Source organism: Girardinichthys multiradiatus, chromosome 11 (genome assembly GCF_021462225.1).
Source record: "Girardinichthys multiradiatus isolate DD_20200921_A chromosome 11, DD_fGirMul_XY1, whole genome shotgun sequence".
Classification (NCBI taxonomy): domain Eukaryota; kingdom Metazoa; phylum Chordata; class Actinopteri; order Cyprinodontiformes; family Goodeidae; genus Girardinichthys; species Girardinichthys multiradiatus.
The window spans coordinates 41,616,655-41,639,016 of record NC_061804.1 but is presented as its reverse complement, the minus strand read 5'-3'; the positions used below and the strand labels follow the sequence as shown (position 1 = coordinate 41,639,016).

At 40.6% G+C, this 22,362-nt stretch overlaps 1 protein-coding gene across 1 annotated transcript; it reads left to right on the top strand.

The window, feature by feature from the left end:
* Nucleotides 1-17,111, top strand: kptn (kaptin (actin binding protein)). The gene is made up of 12 exons (XM_047379948.1): nucleotides 1-316; nucleotides 399-481; nucleotides 2,413-2,497; nucleotides 2,585-2,639; nucleotides 3,664-3,742; nucleotides 4,097-4,170; nucleotides 6,545-6,651; nucleotides 11,301-11,405; nucleotides 11,497-11,560; nucleotides 11,638-11,773; nucleotides 16,081-16,254; nucleotides 16,632-17,111. Exons 1-12 carry the CDS (start codon nucleotides 115-117, stop codon nucleotides 16,791-16,793), a joined length of 1,326 nt encoding a protein of 441 aa, XP_047235904.1. The 5' UTR covers nucleotides 1-114; the 3' UTR covers nucleotides 16,794-17,111.
* The last annotated feature ends 5,251 nt before the right edge of the window (nucleotides 17,112-22,362 follow it).

The following is a 22,362-nucleotide window of genomic DNA, read 5'->3' as shown; positions in this document are numbered from 1 at the left end:
CTTGACATGGTGTAGCTGAAGTTGAGTATTTGAGGAACTGCTCAAACATAAACAGACAGGCTCCATTAACCACGTGTGTTTTAGCATTAAAAGGGCTTAGTTGTAGCCTGTAGAATGCTCCGGGAGTCTTACCCCTTCGTGGAGGACAGTTTCAGCCGCTTCCCGTCGCAGAGCAACATTTACGGGCTGTGTCAGGCCGGGGAGCAGGAGCTGCTGGCGGCCACTCTCAAAGGGAAGGTAGTGTCTTTCAGGTACCAGGAGCTGCAGCATAAAGTCCGGCCGGTGGCCAAAGAGGTCCAGTTCACTTATATACCAGGTACTGGTACTAACAAAGAAACCTGTGTTCTGTTAATGGCTGCTTGCTGCTGCGCGGATTAAATCCTGACTTCTTTATGCAGTTGATGCAGAAATCGTATCAATTGATGCCTTCAACAAGTCTTCACCCAAAAGAGGCCTGGTAGTGGGGATCACTTTCATAAAGGTATTAACAAACCAGAAACATCTATAACGCGCATGTCGAGGTGAATATGGGTGCAAAAAGTTACTGTAATGATACATTGCCCTACAAAAGTAATCATACTAGAACATGTTTTCTTTTTGTTTCTGATCTGCCCGTAAAATTTTGCTAGGATTATCTAACATGGTTTCTTCCAGGATGGTCCTGTATGTACTCCATCCATCGTCTACGGTGGCCGACAGGTGCAAAAGCGCAGCAAATGGTTAAACAGCTACAAACACAAAAAAACAACTGCAAGTTACAAAACAAATGCAAAAGAAAAATGCTGCAAATAGCAAGAACAACTAAAGATAAATTCAATCACAACACATGGGTTTCAATGAAGATTGCCACAGTGCTTAACGTTACTATTACAGAAAATAGAGAAATGCAAACTATTATAAATCAGAGTCTCTTGAATGCTAATACTAAGGATGTAAATATGCTGGTGTTCTATAATATTGTAATGGCAGGACATGAACAGGGGTTCTGCATCCAAACCTGGGACTGTGGTCTCCTCCTTCAGAGCCATCTGCATAAAACTATGAAAAATTTAAAATATTAGAGATTTAAAATTGGGTTTACATGAAAAGACAATCTTAGGGAAATGTGTATTTTTTTGTTTACATGGAAAATTTAAACTGCACTGATCATCAGCGCTGCAATAAAACATTTGTCTTGCAGAACTGTTGCAAAATAGTTAATTAATGCTATCAATAACTTAAAATGTCCCCAGCGAAAAATATTCAGTTTTTATTTTCTGGAACTTATTCACCACATACCTACTAAACGCTATATATTTACTTTCAGCAACCACAAACGGATAACGGGTAGCGGGAAATCCCAAAGTGGCGAGATCAGGCAGCGGTTAGTGGGGTATTCCCTGTCCAGCTGCCCGGTTGGCTTAGCTTAGTTTAGCAGCTAGACCAGTCTGGGCTTTACAGAGCCTGAGGCTTTCTGCAGGCAATGGAAAAGTGGCTCTTTTCTACCTTCTGTCCAAGTTTCAAATGGGCATTTAAGTTAACGTTTACATTTTTCCTTTGCAATTGTTTTGTACTTTTTGGTGTTTTTTTTTTTTTTTTTTTTGTGTGTTTGCATCATTTATGTGTTTACAGCTCGTTTAAACGTTGGCTGCATGTTTGCACCTGTCGGCCACCGCAAACTTCCTATCAACTCTGACCAGCTTCCCTGGCCCTGCTGAAAAAAAGCAATACCAGAGCATGATGCTGCCACCCCCGTGGTCCACTGTGAGGAGAACGGTTTAAATGCGGTGCTTTCAGGGTGATGTGCAGTGTTAGTTTTCCTCCAAACATGTCACTTTCCATGTAGGCCATAAAGTTACATTAGGTCTCTTCTTGGGCTCTGATCTGAGCACTTTCTTCCAGGAGCTGGGTGATATAGACAAAAAGTTAGTACAATTTTGTTTTTGGTGTATTTATTGGTTTCAATAATTAACAATTGGGATATAGTTTTAGAACCTAAGTCTGTTTCAAACATCTCCACAACTTTCTGCCTGACCCTTCTGCTGTGTTCCTTAGTCTTCATGATGCTGTTTGTTCTCTAATGTTCTAGGGACAGAAACAGAACAGCTGTATTTATACTGAGATTCAGTTACACACATTTGGGCTCTATTTACTACAAGGTGACTTATAAAGGCCTTTCTATAGATCTGTATTTTATTTAGGGGTATCCCAGTAAAAAAGGTGTGAGTAGAAATGCCACACTCTACAGATTTATATTTGTAAATACAAAATAAACCATGTATCATTTTCCATCTACTTCACAGTTATGGACTACTGTGTGTTGGTCTATCACAAAGAATCCTAATAATCCTAATTAAAGTTTATGGGTGTAATGTGATAAAATGTGAAAAGGTTTCCGTTGTATGAATAGTTCCTGTACCTGACTCACTGCAGGACTCTGGTGACAAAGCAACACCTTTCCTCAACATCTACTGTGACTATGAGCCCGGCTCAGAGTTCAACCTGGAGTCTATTGCACGTGAGTGAAGCTGTGTCCATATTTGCTTGCTCCAAACACATTTCCTCATGATGATGTGAACTGATGTAAACATGTTCTGCTGAACAGAAAGCTGTCTGAATCTGGAACTGCAGTTCACCCCATTCCAGCTCTACCACACAGAGTAAGTTTGTCCCCAAATGGGACATTTCTTACAGGTTATGACATCACAGCATAAAGGAACAAAATCATTTAAATACACTTTTCAGTCCATGAATTGACCTAAATGGGAATTTAGTAAACAATTGAATAGTAAGGTTCAGGTTTTCTACGTATATCAGAACAAAATAAAACAATCAACTACTTTGCACACCTGAAAAGTCCAGTGACGTATATCCATGGTATTACTACATTGTACTACCCAGTTACTTTAATATAATCTTTACGTTCCTGCTGCAGATATTCATGATTCCCGGTGGGACTGATTAATTCCTAATCAAATCATATAAAAGAGTTCATTAATGTGTTTAAGGATTTTCAAAGCTTGAGATGTAGCGACATGTAGTGAATGTCCACTGTCTCTACATGCTCCTCCAGGAGGAGTGAATGGTGCAAGTCACTGACTGGATGCAATCTGCAGGGTTTTCTGAGATAGAAAAACTTTTTACCAATTTGAATAAATAACTGAATCTGACTGCACTGTTTGATAGTTAGGAATAATTGGAATATATGTACCTGACATGAAATCTGTATGATTTGATTAAATTGACTTTGTAAAGTGCCTTGAGATGACATGTTGTGAATTGGCACTATGTAAATAAAACTGAATTGAACTGAAGTTTAGGGCTGCATGGTGGAACATTGATTAATACTTTTGAATTGCAGCAAGAATGTCCTGGTTTTGAAACCTGGCCGAGTGTCTTTCTGCATGGAGGTTGTTCCTTGCATGCGTGGGTTCTCTCCAGGTACTCCAGCTGAAGGTTGTGGGTTGCCCTGCGATGGACTGGCGAACTGTCCAGGGTGTACTCTGCCTCTCGCCCATAGACTGCTGGAGATAGGCACCAGCTCCCCCGTGACCCACTATGGAATAAGCGGTAGAAAATGACTGACTGACTGACTGAACTGAATGGGTTCAGTGAGCAGCTTTGTTCCTACTCTAATGGATGCATGAGTGTCTGAATGGGAGTACGATTTCCTCCTTCTGCCAGAGTTCAGTGTGCTGATGGAGGACTTGAAACGGTTTTTCTGCTCAGCGGCCATGACCAGAGGATCCACCTGTACATGGAGGTTAGATCATCCCCAGTTTTTAGATCACGCTGAAAAACATTTCTTTAATGCTCATTAATGGGTCTGAGTAGGGACACACTTTTGTGGAAAATAGTTTCAAAATACAAGTAATTAGCTTTTCAAAAATATTATTTTGTTTCTTTTTCCAAATAATTGTCACAAAAGAACATTTATCTGACCCATTTTATTTAGTGCACTGGATTATTTTAGGATCTTCTTGAAAAAGGGTATAGATAGATAGATAGATAGATAGATAGATAGATAGATAGATAGATAGATAGATAACATTTTCCTCTAATGATGTTATCTATGTGTTGCAGTCTACATTAAGCCTGACTCTTGGTTCTTCCACAGAACGCCTCCCTGCACCAGTTTGAAGAGCAACCAGTAGAGAAATTGTTCCCTGAACTACAACAGCTGCCCAGCGAGTTAGTTCTTCTAAGCCTCTATCCTCTGTTTCTTCCTATGTGTCATTTTACTTTATTACATGTAATGTATGTTTCATTCTTTATTACTGATCTATTCAGGGTTTCTACTTTATGTTAATCACTATTTTCATTATGTTAACTCATTCAACCTAAGTGGGAGCCCTTAAGGTACATTGAGGGCAGTTAAATGGATAACAATTAGATACGCATCATCAGTGTTTTGTGGCAAATTTCCAATGTTTGGTTTTTGTAATTTTTAGTCCATTCTCAATTTGTCTTTAAGTTTTCATAGCCTTCCAGCTATGAGAGGTCACTAATTATTTATACTGATAGCAGAGGAGATGCCAGGCCATGTGTGTGAGAATGCAGTCACTAAAAAAAGGATTTTGCTTTTTTCAAATGAAGACAGTGTGATTACAGGGTTGACATTTTAACTTTCCGTAACGAGACAATTCAAAGTGCTTTACATGATGAAAACATGAGAAATGAAAATACAAAAGGTACATAACACTGGCATAATAAAGGAAAAGAAGGCAATGTTGGACTACAGGGTGAAATTAATCATGTTTTGTTTAAAAGTTTAAACAGAACAGTCAAAGACAACTCTAAACACATGGGTTTTTAACCTTGATTTAAAAGAACTCAGAATTTAAGCATTTTTGCAGTTTTCTGGAAGTTTGTTCCAGATTAGTAGTACATAAGAAATGAATGTTGCTTCTCCGTGTACGGTTCTGATTCTGGAGATGCTGAGTAGACTTGAACCAGGAGACATGAGTGGTCTGGAGGGTTGATACAACAGCAATAAATCTTTAATATATTTTGTTGCTAAACCATTCAGTGATTTATAAACTAACAGAAGTATTTTAAAGTCTATTCTCTGAGATGCAGGGAGCCAGTGACTTAGTGATTCTTTTTATGTGTCTCAGAAGATTCAGGTCGGAGTCCATCTCTACGCCCAGATTACATGCATGATCAGTAGTTTTTAGCTTTAGTAACTTGAGCTTTGTGTTGATCCTTGATCGCTCCTCCTTTTGGTACAAAAACAATTATTTCAGTTTTATTTTTATTCAGTTAAAGAAAATTATGGCACATCCAAGCATTAGTTTGTTCTGTGCATCCAGCCAACACTGGAATAGATCCATAGTCACCTGGTGACATTGTAATGTAGAGCTGTGTATCATCTGCATAGTTATGATAACTTATCATGTTATTTGTTATAACCTGTGCTAGGGGAAGCATGTAGATACTAAATAGGTACCGTATTTTCCGCACTATAAGGCGCACCGGATTATAAGGCGCACCTTCAATGAATGGCCTATTTTAGAACTTTATTCATATATGGGCGCACCGGATTATAAGGCGCATAGAATAGAAGCTACTGCAGTCAAATGTTTGACTGGGGTTGCGTTATGCATCCACTAGATGGAGCTGTGCTAAAGAGAATGTCAACAAAACAGTCAGATAAGTCAGTCAGTCAAACTTTATTAATACACTACAAACCAGCGTTCTGATAACTCCATTCACTCTCATGGTAAGGTCTCCTCTACATAGAATTCTATTGAATAGAGCCAACCGCACGTTAGGAATGCATTGGAGTCTATGAAGATGAAGTTGAAATCAAACGTTAGTTAAAACGTGAAAGGGAACTTTTCCCTGATTCAGTAAACACGTAAAAGAAACAGTTTGATGCACTAAATCAAACGTTAGTACATTCACAATATAGTAGCGTTAACTGTTGAATTCTCTCGCTGCTGCTCTATTCCCATGTTCGACTGCGTAGCTGACAGCCTTGAGTTTGAACTCAGCATCGTAAGCGTGTCTCTTGAAAGGTGCAATTTTGGGGTCGTTATACACACACAAGTGGTGTTGGACTAGGATTAAGCACAGTACAGGTGTTTACTGCTATTACTTCGGCGACGCCCCTGACTACGGTAGCCGTAATGCTGCAAGCGGTGCGGCTTTGTAGTTTACCAGTCGTACTGAAACATTTTGACAGAGCGCCGTGTACAACCAGTATGGATCAACCAATTAACCAATTGATCCATATATAAAGCGCTCCGGATTACAAGGCGCACTGTCATTTTTTGAAAAAATTAAAGGTTTTTAAGTGCGCCTTATAGTGCGGAAAATACGGTAATTGTAAACATCCATCTTAGTTTGTATTGCCTAGACATTGGAGGTCTTTACCTTAACTGTAATTTCCAAAAGGCTGCCAATATTCAAAATTATTAAACCTAGCAACTTTGCTGTACAGCCCTCCTGCTATCTCCTAAAGCCTCCTTAACAATCAAGCTAAAAACCATCTGTTCACAAGCTGATTTCTGTGTACATCTCTTTGTGTTTACTATTAATTTCCTCCTCTCTTTCTGTGCAGTGTGTTATGGTTAGATATGGTGAGTGTAGCAGTCGGACAGCGGCTCTCAGCATATGGCTGTCAGAATGGCTGCATTGGACTGGCTTTGGTGAACCAGACCAGACCAGGTGAGAAGAAATGGGAAGTAAATTCAGATCAGAAACATGCAGCTCTGAAGCCAACGGCACTTAACAAAATGGAGAGTAGATGAGATGATTTCAGTAGGAGATATGTTGAAAGGATGGGGCTTACCAATGCGGGCTATGCATTGGTAAGCCCCATCAGTGTGGTACAATGTGGTACTTTATACCACATCTTCATTGCCTGAGGTTCTGCTAAACTTTATTTACTTTTTAAAGCTGTTGCAAACCATATTTCTCTGGGCTCTTTAAAGGTGTTTGAAAGCTGGCTGCTTTCCTGTTCATTTGGAGTTCAATTATTGTACCTGATCATTTACTGAATAGTGCTTTCTTGTCTGACAAATTAACACACAATCATTTAAGCATAAAAAGACCCCAACCCCCAAAGTATTCATCTGTTATCTGCATATGCAAGAGAACAAGAACCAATTTCCTCAAGTTTCTTTAGGAAATTTGTAAGTAGAACCCTGTTTTAAAGAAACAGGACCACATTCACTATCCTCATAGTTTGTGTCTGCTGTGTGTGATTTACAAAGCAAATAGCACTAATGGTATACTGGTCAAAACACACCCGAGGGCAGCAATATGAGAAACGTGCACTTGTAACTTCTTTCCTGCCTTCACCATCTACCTATGAATTTTTACCAGAAACAAACACAACTAAGCAAAGGAGAGAAATGGTTTACTGACAGACCCAAATATGTAATTTTTTATACATTTCTGTGTCCTTCTTTTGGTTTTTTCTTTTTGGGTGTTCTCAGTTTAGTTAATTTAGCCGAATAGTTTTGTTTTTGTGCATTTTGTTTTTTGGGTGCGAGCGGCCTTTCCATGCTGGAGACATGATTTAAAGTGTGTCCTAATAAGCCTGCTCCAGCATCTTCCGGTGTGGGGGACCAGAGCTCTGCTAGCGAGGATCCCTGGCATGGCGGAGCCCAGTTGTGCTGGGCGAGGCCCAGCAACAGGGATCTGAATGCTGCGGAGTTTATAGAAGGCCAGGATGAGGAGGTAGCTGTGGAAGACAGATAAGCGGAAGGAATGGGCCCGAAATGAGAAGTGGGAGCCAGAAAAATATGATGCGTGAAAAATACAAAAATTGTGTAGATGGTTTAGTGGGCGTGGCAGATGGAGCAGGAGATGAATTTGTTGTGTAGGAGGGTGAGGTGGTGGAGTTGACCACAAGTAGTGGCAATAAAATGGGGGAGATGGGGAGAGATGGTGACAAACATGTTAGGCAGACTGACTTGTGTGGATTATGGTGAAAAGGAAGGGGCAACAGGGGAAACTGTTGTTTGTGCTGGTGAGGTGGATGGTGCAGTTCAGTCTGTCGAGATGGAGCATGAGGATCCTGCGCCACCCGGACTGTGGCGCAGTTGGAAAATAAATATCAGGGTTGAAAGTGAGGCTGCTGCAGGAGTTGGAGCTAAAATTATCAGGCAGAGTGTCAGCCAGCTGAGAAAAAGAGCTGACCTCTCTGACAGTGTCAGCGAAAGCTGTTTCTCTGATACAAGTGAGGCATCATGCACTCAGAGGTCAGAAATCTTCAGGAAACAAAAAAATTTGAAGAGGTTGAACACGGAGACGTTTTTTCCTGATGTACGGGCCTTCTGCAGTTCAGCAAAGTTTCACAGTGCCAACAGAGCTCAGTCTGTTTTAACAAAACAGGAAGCTGACAGGTTAAGAAAACTGTTGGCAAAAATCAAGAAACAACTTTGATAATGATGGTCACCAGTCTAATCAGGCCTATGTTTCTCATTTTATTGGGTGTTGCTGTTTTTTAAAAATTATTCAGCCTTTTATGAACGTACTGAAAGTCGGGAGTCTGAATATAAATGGTCCTAAAGAATGGAAAAAGAAGGTTGTGTTGTTTGGAACGGCAAAACTTAAACAATTAGATGTCCTGTTAGTCCAGGTAACCCACAGGGATTTAAACAACACTGTAGACCGGAACAGAGAGTGGAAAGGGAGGGTCTTCTTAAATCATAGGACAACACTTAGTGGTGGAGTTGTGATTTTATTCTCCAAAACATTTACCTCAGCATCAGTAAGAGTGGAGACAGTTGTGCAGGGAAGACCTTTTATTAGTTACTGCTGTTTTCGAGCTCTGTAATGTAATGTTTTTTTTATTTTTATCTCTGCTCCCAACAGTGGAGCAGAGCGGACACGTTTTTTCCAAACAGTCAATGAAAAGCTAAAGGAGTGCAATGTTACTGATTACTTATTTTTAGGAGTAGATTTTAAGTATACTGAGAATGATCTGTTAGATTGTAATCATGGGGAACCTTATTTAATTTCCCAGGAGTAGCTCTGGTACTGTTCATTCTGACGAATTCTTAGTAAGAACCAAAATTCCTCTTATGGTGGATTCAATAGACTGCTTTTGAATGATTATCCTCTCTGGTATTGAATGCTGTGCGGATGGAAGGATTTTTTCTGACATTTGTTATAATGCATCACCATGGCAATGGGTTTGTTTTTTTACAACCGGGAACAGCTGATTAATATCTCAAAAGCTCAAATAATGCTTAAACTACAACCGCAAATCCCTGATGAGTTATAAAGGAGGCGCTGTAGATGCAGAGCAGGAGCAAAGAGAAGAGATAGAAGGAGGAAGTTCAAACCATCTTCCATCGATTGTGATGAGCAATGTTAGATCATTGGGAAACAAGTTGGATGATCTCCAAGCCCTACAAAGGGCCCAGCCAGAGTATCGGGAGTGCAGTATTATGTGATTTAAACATGGCTTCAGTATGATATCCCAGACTCCAGCGTCTCTCTGCCAGGCTTTCTGACCATATGAGCAAACAGATTTAAAGAAGCGCGGCAAACATAAAGGAGGTGGACTAGCAGTACTTGTGAACAACAGATGGTGTAATCCAGGACATATTACTGTGAAGTGTTGTCTCTGCAGTCCAGATATTGAACTGTTAGCAGTAAGTTTTGTCCATATTATTTACCCAGAGAATTCACCAGTGTAATTTTGGCAACAGTGCATGTGATGCATCAGCTCAGCTGTTGCTAAGCTACAAACCTAACACACCAATGCATTTGTGGTAATATCTGGTGATTTTAACCATGCTTCACTCTCTGCTACCCTTCCAATGTTTCAACGTTTGTCAACTGCTCTATCAGAGAAAACAAAGCAAAGAGGCAAATCAGATCACAATCTTGATTTTCTCTGCTTGCCCATTGTTCAGAGGCAACCTGTAATTAAGAGAACTGGGGAAAAATGGTCACAGGAAGCTGAAGAAGCTCTGCGAGGTTGCTTTGAAGCTACAGACTGGGACACGCAAGTGTCTATATAATCTTTTGTGTGGATAAAATCATCCCCACCAGAATGGAGAGATGCTTCCCCAATAACAAACCCTTTGAATAACAAACCCCCATACCCCCCTGGCCATCCTCAACAACACTGTGTCTGCTGTGGACCACTTCTGGTTCCTAGGAACCACCATTTCTCGAAACCTGAGATGGTCCTCACACATAGACAATGTTTGGAAGAAGGCCGAGCAGAGACTGTACAAGAAGTACAACCTTCCACAGGAGCTGCTGGTCATCGTCTACACTGCCATAATTCAGTCTGTCCTGTCTTTGTCCATCTCAGTGTGGTTTGGCTCATCCACTAAACAGGACAGGTCCAGACTGCAACGAATAATCAGGACTGCAGAGAGAATGTTCAGGGCTGACCTTCCCTCCATCCAGGACTTATACAGACAGGTCTAGGGTCAGAAAAAGGGCCGCTAAAATCTCTGCAGACCCCACACACCCTGCACACAAACTGTTTAGGCTTCTACCTTCAGATGGCGCCACAGAGCGCTGTTTGCTAAAACCACCCACCACACAGACAGTATTTTCCCCCAGAACACCATGCATACTTAGACTGATCTCACATTAAATTTTATTGTAAAGTCAATTGTGTACATATGTACATTTAAAAAGATATTCTTCCACTATTATATATACAAAACAAAATCTTCACTGAGAGCAAAGAGTCAAATTCCTTGTTTGTCTGTACAATCTTGGCAATAAAGCTGATTCTGATTAAATGTTTTCACTTTCACATCTAGCCCTGACAGTAGTGTTTGCTGTGCACTCTCTCCTTGCAAAGACCTTATTCTTGCCTTGGTCCAGTTTCATTTAAAAAATATCCCCTGAGTTATTTTAATTACAGAGTGGAAGTAAAGCACAATAGTCTGTTCTGATTTGGAATATAAAACCGCACCAACTGGATTTTCAAACACTTTTTGGACAATTTATTAGTGGATTAGTTGAAGAAATTATTTACAAGACTTCAGTCCAGCAAGTTGCTTTTTAGTGAATCAGCATGATGCTATTTGCTGAATCTATGACAAATAGTAAAAAGAGAAATGGTTTATCCTTTGCTCAAATTATTAAGACAAGCCTGAGGTAATGCAAACTTTAGGTACTTCACATAAACTTCAGTGTTGCCACAGTGAAGTTGGTCATTTGAAGGCACGCACAGTTTGATTTATTCTGCTTTAACTTTTGACTGAATGTTCACAATCAGGATTTCAGTATAAGCAGCCAACTGAACCTGGTTAGTTACAAGTCGGAAACGCCTATCTGAAGCTGAACACTCAGTTGTTCACTATTATTTAATTTTATTGTGTTTTAATTAGAGGTTCTGCAGAGCTGGCGGGTGCAGTTTGACAGTCCGATTTCCACCGTGCTTTTGTTTCCACTCAGCTGCCAAACCAAGTCCAGCGAGGCCAGCGGAGAAAAAAGTATGTCCCCAATGGTGCTGCAGATTGACTTGCAAAATCCACAGTGTTGTTGCAGTTTTTTTTGTTTATTTGTTGTTGTTTCTTTTCCCAGGTGAGGAAGTTGATGGCTACAACCTTCTGATAACCAGTAACATAGAGATGGCAGTGGTCTACAGGTTTGTTTCAGGGAGCTTGGGTATTTTTTCCTGAAATCATCAGTTTTACTGAGACTATTCTGGATGCGTTTCCTCAGAGATGTCCAGGAGTGTGGTTTGGCCCGCTCCACATGTCTCTTAGGGAGCGATCAGTGGGATGCAGTCCTCTGTGCGCTGGTCATTGACCTGGACTTTGATGGGCAGAAGGAGGTGCTGTTGGGAACGTACGGACAGGTCAGAACCACTCATTACTCACATACAGTAAATGTGGTGATTTTAATCACATCTCTGCTTAACTTCCAATGTTTTAACAGTTTCTCATCTGCTGTACCAGACCAAAAAAAAACTTTAGATTTGTTTCATGCACATGTCAGGGATGCATGCAGGACCTCCTCTTGGTAAATCAGAACACAGTCTTGTTTTTCTCTGCTTGGTTGATAAACCTGTGTTCAGAGGCGACATGTAAAAAAAGAGCTGTGAAAAAATGGTCACAGGAAGCGGAACAAGACCTTTTAGGTTGCTTTGAGGCTACAGACTGGGATGCTCTCTGTGAACCACATGAAGACCGCAATTACTGGTGTCCAGATATCGTATCAGACCCGATACCAGTGTCAGTTACTCGTAAAAACAACCCTATACTCTAGATCGATACCACTTTTATGTTTGATTTTTCTTCTGAGCTGCAACTGGAGGCATGAACCACACTCCGTACCAGGTGGTGGCAATAATGCACCAGTTAAAGTGGTGGATGAAAATGTCTGTAGCTTTGAGACATTTCAAGTTAGAAATAGGCCGTCTGTTGTGCTTAGCTAAACTGTTGAGAGGAGGGGTGAACAATACCTCTTTCAACAAAAGTAATTCAGTAAAGCATTTGAAGACGAAACACAAAGCAGAATTAGATAACTGAATAGATTAGATAACGGATAACTGAAGCTCCTACCTAGTTCAGTTCTCCAGATGACCAGCAGTTTTCAGTGGTATACAGCAGCACATGCTGTGTTTTTGACTTGTTAATAAGGTCAGAGGGACTGTAGGCTTTTAGGGAAAGAGAGCCACCTTGTTCTAAATAAACGACATGCATTTTAAAAGTCTCTGTGTAATGTTGAAGCACTAACCTATTATATACCCCGCATCGACAAGTACTCAAACTGAAGTACTCATACTTGTACTCATTCTAAAAAAATGGTATTGGGACATCAATACCATGAGTGAGTGTGTGACCTGCTATATAAGGTTCTTTGTGGACTATACTATAAATTCAGTTCCTTTACCATTCCTATTCGGTCATGGACCCTTCTGCTTCTACATTGTTGTCTTCAACCAAATGAGGACACGCTGGTGCTCCCTTCGTCACCCCTCCCACCTGTGTGTCTTTAGACGTCAGGTGAAGAGGCAAGTGAAGAGGCTGAACCAGATAGATGTTGCAGGTCATGAGTCCTGGAGGCCTGTGCAGAGCAGCTCTGTGGGATTCTGCACCTCTTCAACCTTAGCCTGGCCCAGAAGAAGGTCCCAGTGTTGTGGAAGACCTCCTGTCCTGTTCCGGTACCATAGAAAACTCACCCATCAGTCCTTAATGACTATAGACCTGTTGCCCTGACATCCCACATCATTGGGTTAGAGTTGAAGATGCCATCATACACCTGCTTCAACAAACCCACTGTCATCTGGACAAAGCCAGCAGCACTGTGAGGATCATGTTCCTTGGTTTCTCCATTGTATTTAACATAATTCAGGTTGTTATTTGCAGCTTACCACTTTGATGTGTCCGTCGTTTCCTTAGACAGATGGTTCTGATCCCTTAATCAGATTAAGTCTTTCAGCAAATCCTTCTTGATACCATTGGAATTGCTGAAGGCACTTGTCTTTGAAATGGGGAAACAGAAATTTCCATGAAAAAAAACACCTGGCACTTTGAAGAGGTTCTGATGCTGGGTGTATGAATTGTGTGCGTTAATACACCCCATAACCAAACCGAACTTGCACCTTCAGCATACTTGAGCTTGAACCACAAAATCGCAGAGAGAAATAAAAATGCTGAAACTGGTAGCCAGAAGTCCATGACCTTGTTTAGCTGTTCCTCAGCATATAAAGTGACCTAAAGGTTCCAAACATGTAACGGATGATAGAGAAAACTGAACAGATTGAAAAATATCACCCAAACAGAATATAGAGCTGTCTCCACAACACCTGGAGAAACTAAATTCAACTTTTATGCACTCCTACAGAGTCCAGGTACACAACAAAATGTATTTAAAGGCTAAGTGGACTTTCCATGATATGTCCCCTTTTTAAAAACGCTCAACAACCATATATATAAAGGAGGCTGGTTCAAAGAAAGATGCTTCATAAAATTAAGAACCTCTAAGAAAACCCTCAGTATCCTCGTCTCATCGCAGTAATACAACTTATTTTTTAATATTACTATGATAAACTAACGACAGACAAATTTACAAGATTAAATAATTATTAGTTTTCTTATTTACAGTGCCAACTGTAAGGATTATGATTGTTGATAAATTAATATTTATCAAGAATTATAATTTAAAATCATAATTTGAAAAAAAAAATTATTTCTTAACCCAAAATTATTACTTAAGAATAGAAATCAAAGATGTCCTCTGGTGTTGTGATTATGAGCTCAAAGCTCTTTAATAATTACAATTAGCTATTCATCATTAATAATTGATAAATTATTAACCAAAACCACAAAAAGTCACTGTTTATTCAACCGCTGCACCGAAGCTGGGGGAACTTTGACCTTGTTTTGACAGATAAATCATTCTTGCACGAAATAAACACAAACGCTTCTCTTAATTATATATATATATGAAGAATTATTGAAGCCAAATAATCCTGATATACCATAATTCTGGTCCAAAAACCTTCACCTAACTAACAAGCACCGTTCTACACAGGGAATAAAAATGACTACCTAACAATGATAATAAAAGAAAAACATATATGTGCATTGAGTGTCTATGAAGATCAAACCAGTAGTTTTATGGACAAAATGTGTAATTTGGGTTAAATGGAAAGAAATCCTCCTGGTGGGCTGATGTCTCGATTGCAGTGATCAGCTGGTAAATGGTAGGGCCACGCCCCTTTAGCCTCTAGCAGCTGATTGCCCCAAATCTCGAACAAAGAGTCATAAAACTCTGAGGCAGGAACTCAGTGGAAAAACTCCAGAAATAAACTGGAACAAAGAGTGGTTGGGCGAGGCCCAGACCTCAGTTGTTTTCAATGGAAAACTGTAAAAGTCCAACATCTAACTTCTGGCTGATTTGAGATGAGCCGGACAAAACATAAACACACACGATTCATCAGCGCTTGCGCGCCAAATCAAAACAGCTCAGCATAAAATACTTCCATCAGTATTGTGTGCAACAAGTTGATACCTTGGATTAACTACTAGTGATTCTAAATCACCTTCACTAGGCTTCATCCTGCCCAGACCTCTAAATGCACCTATCCAATTTAATATAAAAAGAGCGAAATTACGCTGACGTTGATTTCTTCTTTCCACCGGTTGAGGATGGGTTGTAGGTCTGAAGAAGAACGAGGAGGGATCACGCGTCCATGATCAACTCAAAAAAAAAAAAAAACGATAAACTTCTCATCCGTCCAAAACGGGGAAAATATGAAGAACCGTTTAGTCGACTGAATCAACAAGGAGGAAACTCATCTCCTTGGAAATAAAACCTCTGTGGGTTTTCACCTGCGCCGGGTATCGGCGGGGTCTTCGATCGGTATATGAATCTTCTGACCTTCTTGTATCAGACAGATTTCCAGCTTTTAAGCTCTTCCGGGAATGGTCTTGTGGAGAAAAAGTTTGCCTGCGAACTTTTTTGTCTGTTTTACAGTCCCGGGTGACGTCAGAGTTGCGATGTCTGTTGAGCTGTGCATGTTCGACTGTGCGACCTAATGGATGACTCCAACACAACTCTTTTTCATAACTTGCTATTCTAGTTTTCTTACCACTGGTCAAAATTTCAGTGTACTAATGTTTGAGTCAGTTCTTTATCACTTTTACTTTTTGATTCATTACTATCTCATTCTGTATCTCAGATGTACAGATTATCCCCCCATTGTTGGATGAAGTTGGTCTTTAAGGATGTTTTGATCCCAATTGTGTTTATTGCCATGCCATTAGTCACAGCAGCAGGTTTCTCATACATGAGGCCATTTTAATGTAAAATTATGCTGGCTGCATGCTTTTCTTTGGAAGTAACCTTAGCTAACACAATAAATTAATGATTTAAGCACATTTCATGCAGACCTAAAATGATTTAATATACATCTAATCACACTGCACAATATTCTAAAATAGGGGGTTTGGTTACTACAAAAAAATGAGTTTCAAAGTTTGAAAAAAATATTGGTGTCAAAACCTTTGGCCATGAGCTGAAATGGTTCTTATCCTGATTAACCTTACCAAGGTCTGAACAATGTGAAAAAAGACAGGATAAGTCATTGTCTCATTTATTCATTGGATAAGAACTGTGAGCTTTTAATAATAAAGGCTCTCTTTCTCCATCTTTCAGGAACTTCTCTGTTACAAATTCCAGCCGGTAGGTAGTGGGCGAGACGGACAGTTTCAGCTGCAGTGGAGGCGGAGCTTCATGAGTCCTTTGCTGTCCGTTATCTATCTTGACTTGACCGGAGACGGTTTGAGAGAACTGGCTGTCCTCACACTGAAAGGACTGCACATCCTACAGGTAGCTCACTGTTGTCAAGGACACCCTGTGGATTGTCAGGCTCCGTCAGACTATAGCAGCTCAGTGTCAAATATATTGTTGCAGAAGTGATAATTGCTGACCTCTACTGTTTGTAAACATAAATTGCTGCATAGGGGAATATGTTTTGCTGTTTGTCCATATTTCTGCTACATTAAAAACTGTATATGCTTTTTTCTTATTTGAAAGATGAAGTCCTTTTTGTTATTCCTTGCCGTAACGATCTACCCCTGAACCACAAATATTGCACTGCAGATGTTTCTCCTCCTCACACATCTAAACCCCTGCACAGCAGCGTGACCAAAGATGACTGCTGTCTCCTTATGTATCTGACATGTTGTTATGGGTCGTCTCTTCAGCACAGTCTCACCTGCACTGCTGATTTGGTCCTCGAGAGGCTCTCACAGAAGGTTTCAGCGTTAGCTGCCAGCTCTGAGCTACAGCCAGATGAAGCTGCAGACAATGAGGACAGCGATGCTCCAGCTCAGATCCAGGAAGGTGATCAGACTCCTACTTGTTAACAAAGATCCAGTGGTATATTTACATGTTAGTCCCAGTGGACCACAGTGGAATGTTTGTTGTAATTAAATGTGCAGTCGTAAGGATTACCTCAGGGGTGTACTGGATTTAGGAGGACTGATTATTCATTTAACATCACATTGGTATTCAGTAGACAAACCTTCATATGTTGTTTTCTGTAGCTGCAGGTGAGCTGCAAAACAAGCAAGGGAGCACTCTTCCAAAAGGCTAAATCAGTACAGTTTGAATAAAGTGATGTGAACATGCGATGGTGAATGTGTGTAGTTTTTACAGAAAATAAATTACAAATTTGTATTAAGGATGCTTGGTCTTCTTTGTGTATTTTGTTTCTTTGCACGGTGACAGCTTGCAGAAAGAATGTTGATTGTCAGTGGAGATAGAAAAATGCCAAAAACTGAACTCCTAGTGTGAGATGCCAAAGTAATGTGTTGCTCTGTTCACTTCATTTACCACTTTACTGAAAGCATGAGGTCAAACACTGATGTTGGAACAGGAAGGGGGAATCCCCAGACTGTTTCTACAAAGTTTGGATAGCATAAACATCCTGGTATGCTGAAGCATTAAGCTTTCATTTTACTGAAGTAAGGGGCAGAACCCAAGCCCTGAATAACAGCCCCACACCAAAATACCATCTGCACCAAACTTAACTCTGACACCATGCAGCCAGGCAAATGTTGTTCTCTTGACAACTAGCCAAACCCAGACTCATCCATTAGAATGCCAGCCTGGGAAGCATGATTTGTCACTCCAGAGAATGTTCTGTTCCAGAGAACACATCTCTATTCCTCTAGAGTCTAGGGGCAGAGTGCTTTAGGCCGATGCATACAACACTTTGCATTACAGTTGATGATGTAAGACTTGGAAGCAGCAATACACCATGAAACCCCATTCCATGAAGCTCCTTAAGCACTGTTTTCTAGTCAATCTGATGACCACATGAGATTTACAGGTCTGTAGCAATTGGCTGCAGAAAGTTGGGGACCGCTTCTTAATATGACCCTCAGGATCATCTGACCTTGAACACTTTCTGCAGAGGTAACGTAAAAACTAAAACAACTTTATAAAAGGTAACGTTTTCAGTAATAAATCAGTCAAGATCACCTGGTTGTCCTAAGGTAATAAGGTCTGTTTATAATTACACATAAACTCATAACCAGATGTGTGGACATCTCAGTTCACAAGACATTCCTACACAGTCCATAAAAGCCTGAAAGACTGTTGGGTTTGATTTCAGAATTTTCCAGATATGGTTAAAAAGGGAAAATATTAGTATTTTAAACCTTTATTCCCAATCCATTTGTCCAATGTCGTGTTCATTCTCACGTCCTTGATTATATCCTTCCTTCCTTCCTTCTTGATGTTCTTTTTTGTGTCACTCCTCTTATATCCTGTTTTCTTTTCATTCTTTCTTCAGGTTGTCCTTCCTTTCTTGTTTACTCTTTCCTCCTTTGCTTCCTTTCTCCTTTGCCCCTTTATTCCTTAATTTATTCTCTTTGTGTCTTCTCTTCCTTCCTCCTTTGTTTCCTTCCTTCTTTTGTCTTGTATTCCCCCCTTTCTTTCTTTCCTTGTACCACTCCTACCTACCATGTATACTTATTTTCTTCCATCACTCACGTTCTTCCTTCTGGAAAACTGAATCTGAAAAACTTTGGAGTTTTTTTTTTATGACAAATGTGTAAGAACGCTGGTTATTGCAGCAATGTTAGTAGACTGTAGAACCCTCTTTAACAACAGCTTGACATGTGCTGAATGGGTATTTTTTAATTTCACATCAATGTGGATTTCTTTGACACTCTGTTTTTATGATAGCTGTTGCATGAATTTATAGAGGCTTTTAGACATTTGTTTCTGCATAGCTCCTAATAGATGTTAAAAGGGAGGGGTACTCTATGATTTACAATATTTTAATGACAAGTAAAAACATTGTGGATAAAATTAAATGCAAACTGGTTAATTACAGACTTATAACAACTCAACTACTAGGGTTTCCAAATAAAATTCAGTGCAACCAACTGCCTACAGAAGTCACCTAAATATTAAGTAGAGTCCATCTGTGAAAAATGTAATCGCAGTGTAAATGCGGCTGTCTTATGAAAGCTTTAGAGGTTTGTTAGAGAACAAACCGCAACATTAATATCATGAAACACTGAAGCCATCCCCAAAGAATGATGTTTCCACCTCCATGCTTGACGGTAGGGATGGTGTTCTTGGGGTTGTACTTATCCTTCTTCCTCCAAGCACAGCAAGACGAGTTTACAAAAAGCTCTATTTTTGTCTCATCGGGCCACATTCCTCCTCTTATTCATCCAGATGGTCATTGCGAAACTTCAGACAGGCCTGGACATGCGCTGGCTTAAGCAGGGGGACCTTGCTTCCACTGCAGGGTTTTAATCCATGGCAGAGTAGTGTGTTACTAATGGTCTTCTTTGAGACTGTGGTCTGAGCTCTCTTCAGGTCATTGACTAGGTCCTGCTGTGTAGTTCTGGGCTGATCCCTCACCTTCCTCATGATCATTGATGCCCTACGAGGTGAGATCTTGCATGGAGACCCAGACTGAGGGAGATTGACCGTCATCCTGAACTTCTTCCATTTTCTTAGAATTGCTCCAACAGTTGTTGCCTTCTCACCAATCTGCTTGGCTGTTTTCCTGTAGCCCATCCCAGCCTTGTGCAGGTCTACTATTTTATCCCTGATGTTCTCCCACAGCTCTCTGGTCTTGGCCATTGTGGAGAGGTTGGAGTTTGTTTGATTGAGTGTGTGGACAGGTGTCTTTTATACAGATAACGAGTTCAAACAGGTGCAGTTAATACAGGTAATGAGTGGAGAACAGGAGGGCTTCTTAAAGAATAACTAACAGGCCTGTGAGAGCCAGGATTCTTACTCTTTGTTAGGTGATCAAATACGTATGTCATGCAATAAAATGCAAATACATTCCTTAAAAATCACACAATGTGATTTTCTGGATTTTTGCTTTAGATTCTGTCACTCACAGTTGAAGAGAACCTATGATAAAAATTAAAGTCTATATGCTTTGCAAGTGGGAAAACCTGCAAAATCAGCAATGTATCAAGTAGCCACCTTTTGCTTTGATTACTGCTCCGCACACTTGGCATTCTGTTGATGAGCTTCAAGAGGTAATGGTTTTCACTTCACAGGTGTGCCCTGTCAGGTTTAATAAGTGGGATTTCAAGCCTTATAAATGGGGTTGGGACCATCAGTTGTGTTGTGCAGGAGGTGGATACAGTACACAGCTGATAGTCCTACTGAATAGACTGTTAGAATTTGTATTATGGCAAGAAAAAAGCAGCTAAGTAAAGAAAAACGAGTGGCCATCATTATTTTAAGAAATGAAGGTCAGTCAGTCAGAACAATTGGGAAAATTTTGAAAGTGTCCCCAAGTGCAGTCGCAAAAACCATCAAGCGCTATAAAGAAACTGGCTCACATGAGGACCGCCCCAGGAAAGGAAGACCAAGAGTTTTCCTTTCATCCGTGTTCATCCGAGTCACCAGCCTCAGAAATCGCAGGTTAACAGCAGCTCAGATTAGAGAAGAGGTCAATGCCACACAGAGTTCTAGCAGCAGACACATCTCTGGAACAACTGTTAAGAGGAGACTGTGTGAGTCAGGCCTTCATGGTAAAATAGGTGCTAGGAAACCACTGCTGAGGACAGGCCACAAGCAGAAGAGACTTGTTTGGGCTAAAGAACACAAGGAATGGATATTAGACCAGTGGAAATCTGTGCTTTGGTCTGATGAGTCCAAGTTTGAAATCTTTGGTTCCAACCACACAGAAGAGGTGAAAGGATGGACTCTACATGCCTGGTTCCCACCATGAAGCATGGAGGAGGAGGTGTGATGGTGTGGGGGTGCTTTGCTGGTGACACTGTTGGGGATTTATTCAAAATTGAAGGCATACTGAACCAGCATGGCTACCACAGCATCTTGCAGCAGCAAGCTATTCCATCCGGTTTCCATTTAGTTGGACCATCATTTATTTTTCAACAGGACAATGACCCCAAACACACCTCCAGGCTGTGTAAGGGCTATTTGACCAAGAAGGAGAGTGATGGGGTGCTGCGCCAGATGACCTGGCCTCCACAGTCACCGGACCTGAACCCAATCGAGATGGTTTGGGGTGAGCTGGACCGCAGAGTGAAGGCAAAACGGCCAACAAGTGCTAAGCATCTCTGGGAACTCCTTCAAGACTGTTGGAAAACCATTTCAGGTGACTACCTCTTGAAGCTCATCAACAGAATACCAAGAGTGTGCGGAGCAGTAATCAAAGCAAAAGGTGGCTACTTTGAAGAACCTAGAATATAAGACATATTTTCAGTTGTTTCACACTTTTGTGTTCAGTATATAATTCCACATGTGTTAATTCATAGTTTGATGCCATCGGAGTGAAGCTATAATATTCATAGTCATGAAAATAAAGAAGACTCTTTGAATGAGAAGATGTGTCCAAACTTTTAGTCTGTACCGTGTATATATATATTTCTCAAAGTATAATTGCAAGGAATTTAGGGATTTCATAATCTACAGTTCATAATGTCAAAAGATTCAGAGAATCTGGAGAAATCTCTGCAAGGCCAAAAGCCACCATTGAATGCCTGTGACCTTTGATCCCTCAGGAGGCGCTGCAAACCGACGTCATGTGGTATGTATGATTCTGCAGGTGTAGAAGCAGTATTCTAGGGTGTTATTTTGTAATCTCTTCATCCTTCTTTCTTTCCTCCAGTCTTTTCTCCTTCTCCCCCCTTTTCCTTTTTTCCCCCCTTTTCTCTTTTTCTTGCTTCTTATTTTTTCCTTTTCGTTTCTGTTTCCGTAACAGTTGAAATAAACCCAAAGCAGTTTCTAATAAAGTTTCTCTTATAAATATCGAGCAGAGCTTTAAAACGTTAGCTATTATGCTCCACTTGTGAAAGTAAATCTGTTGGGCTTTTTCTTGGCACTCAGACAATAATCAGACAGTAATTCTGAGTGCTACTCTGCCAGACAGGACACGGTTCCCCCCGTCCCCAGCCTTCCCTCGTGGTCTGACGAGTCCACATTTCAAATTGTTTATATATATATATATTTATTTATTTGTTTTGTTTAAACCTTTTTGATGGAAAAATAGCATACTTTCCCAGATTTCTGCTATTTTTCCATCAAAAAGGTTTAAACAAAACAAATAAATCTCTATATCTAATCAGTTTGGACAGTCGGACGCAGAGTTAAAGCAGCCAATAGAGCAGGATCCCGCCTGTTGGCCGGTCAGTGGCACTGTAGTATCACTGGAGCCCCCAAACTATTTTCTCCCCTCTTGCACTACAAAGGCAACAATAATAGCTGCTGCGCTCATCACAGCGGACTTAGAAGATACATGTGTCGTGAGGAAGAGTTTAAAAAGCTTGTTTTTCTACAAGCTGCGTGGGTCTGTTCTCCGTCTGCGCTTCTGCTTTATTTAATCTGAAGGCGCAAAAATGCGGGATTAACGACCAGTGCGTTTTGGGGTTTCATATTTAGCTCTGTGAGGGAGCAGCAGCGCGGCGGAGAGAGGAGACCCTG

Bases quoted from the DNA above. Each gene is read 5' to 3' on its own strand.
- kptn (XM_047379948.1), top strand. From the start codon at position 115: ATGCTCCGGGAGTCTTACCCCTTCGTGGAGGACAGTTTCAGCCGCTTC. The intron at 482-2,412 runs GTATTAACAAAC...GACTCACTGCAG, and splicing joins TGGGGATCACTTTCATAAAG to GACTCTGGTGACAAAGCAAC. The intron at 16,255-16,631 runs GTAGCTCACTGT...TCGTCTCTTCAG, and splicing joins AAGGACTGCACATCCTACAG to CACAGTCTCACCTGCACTGC.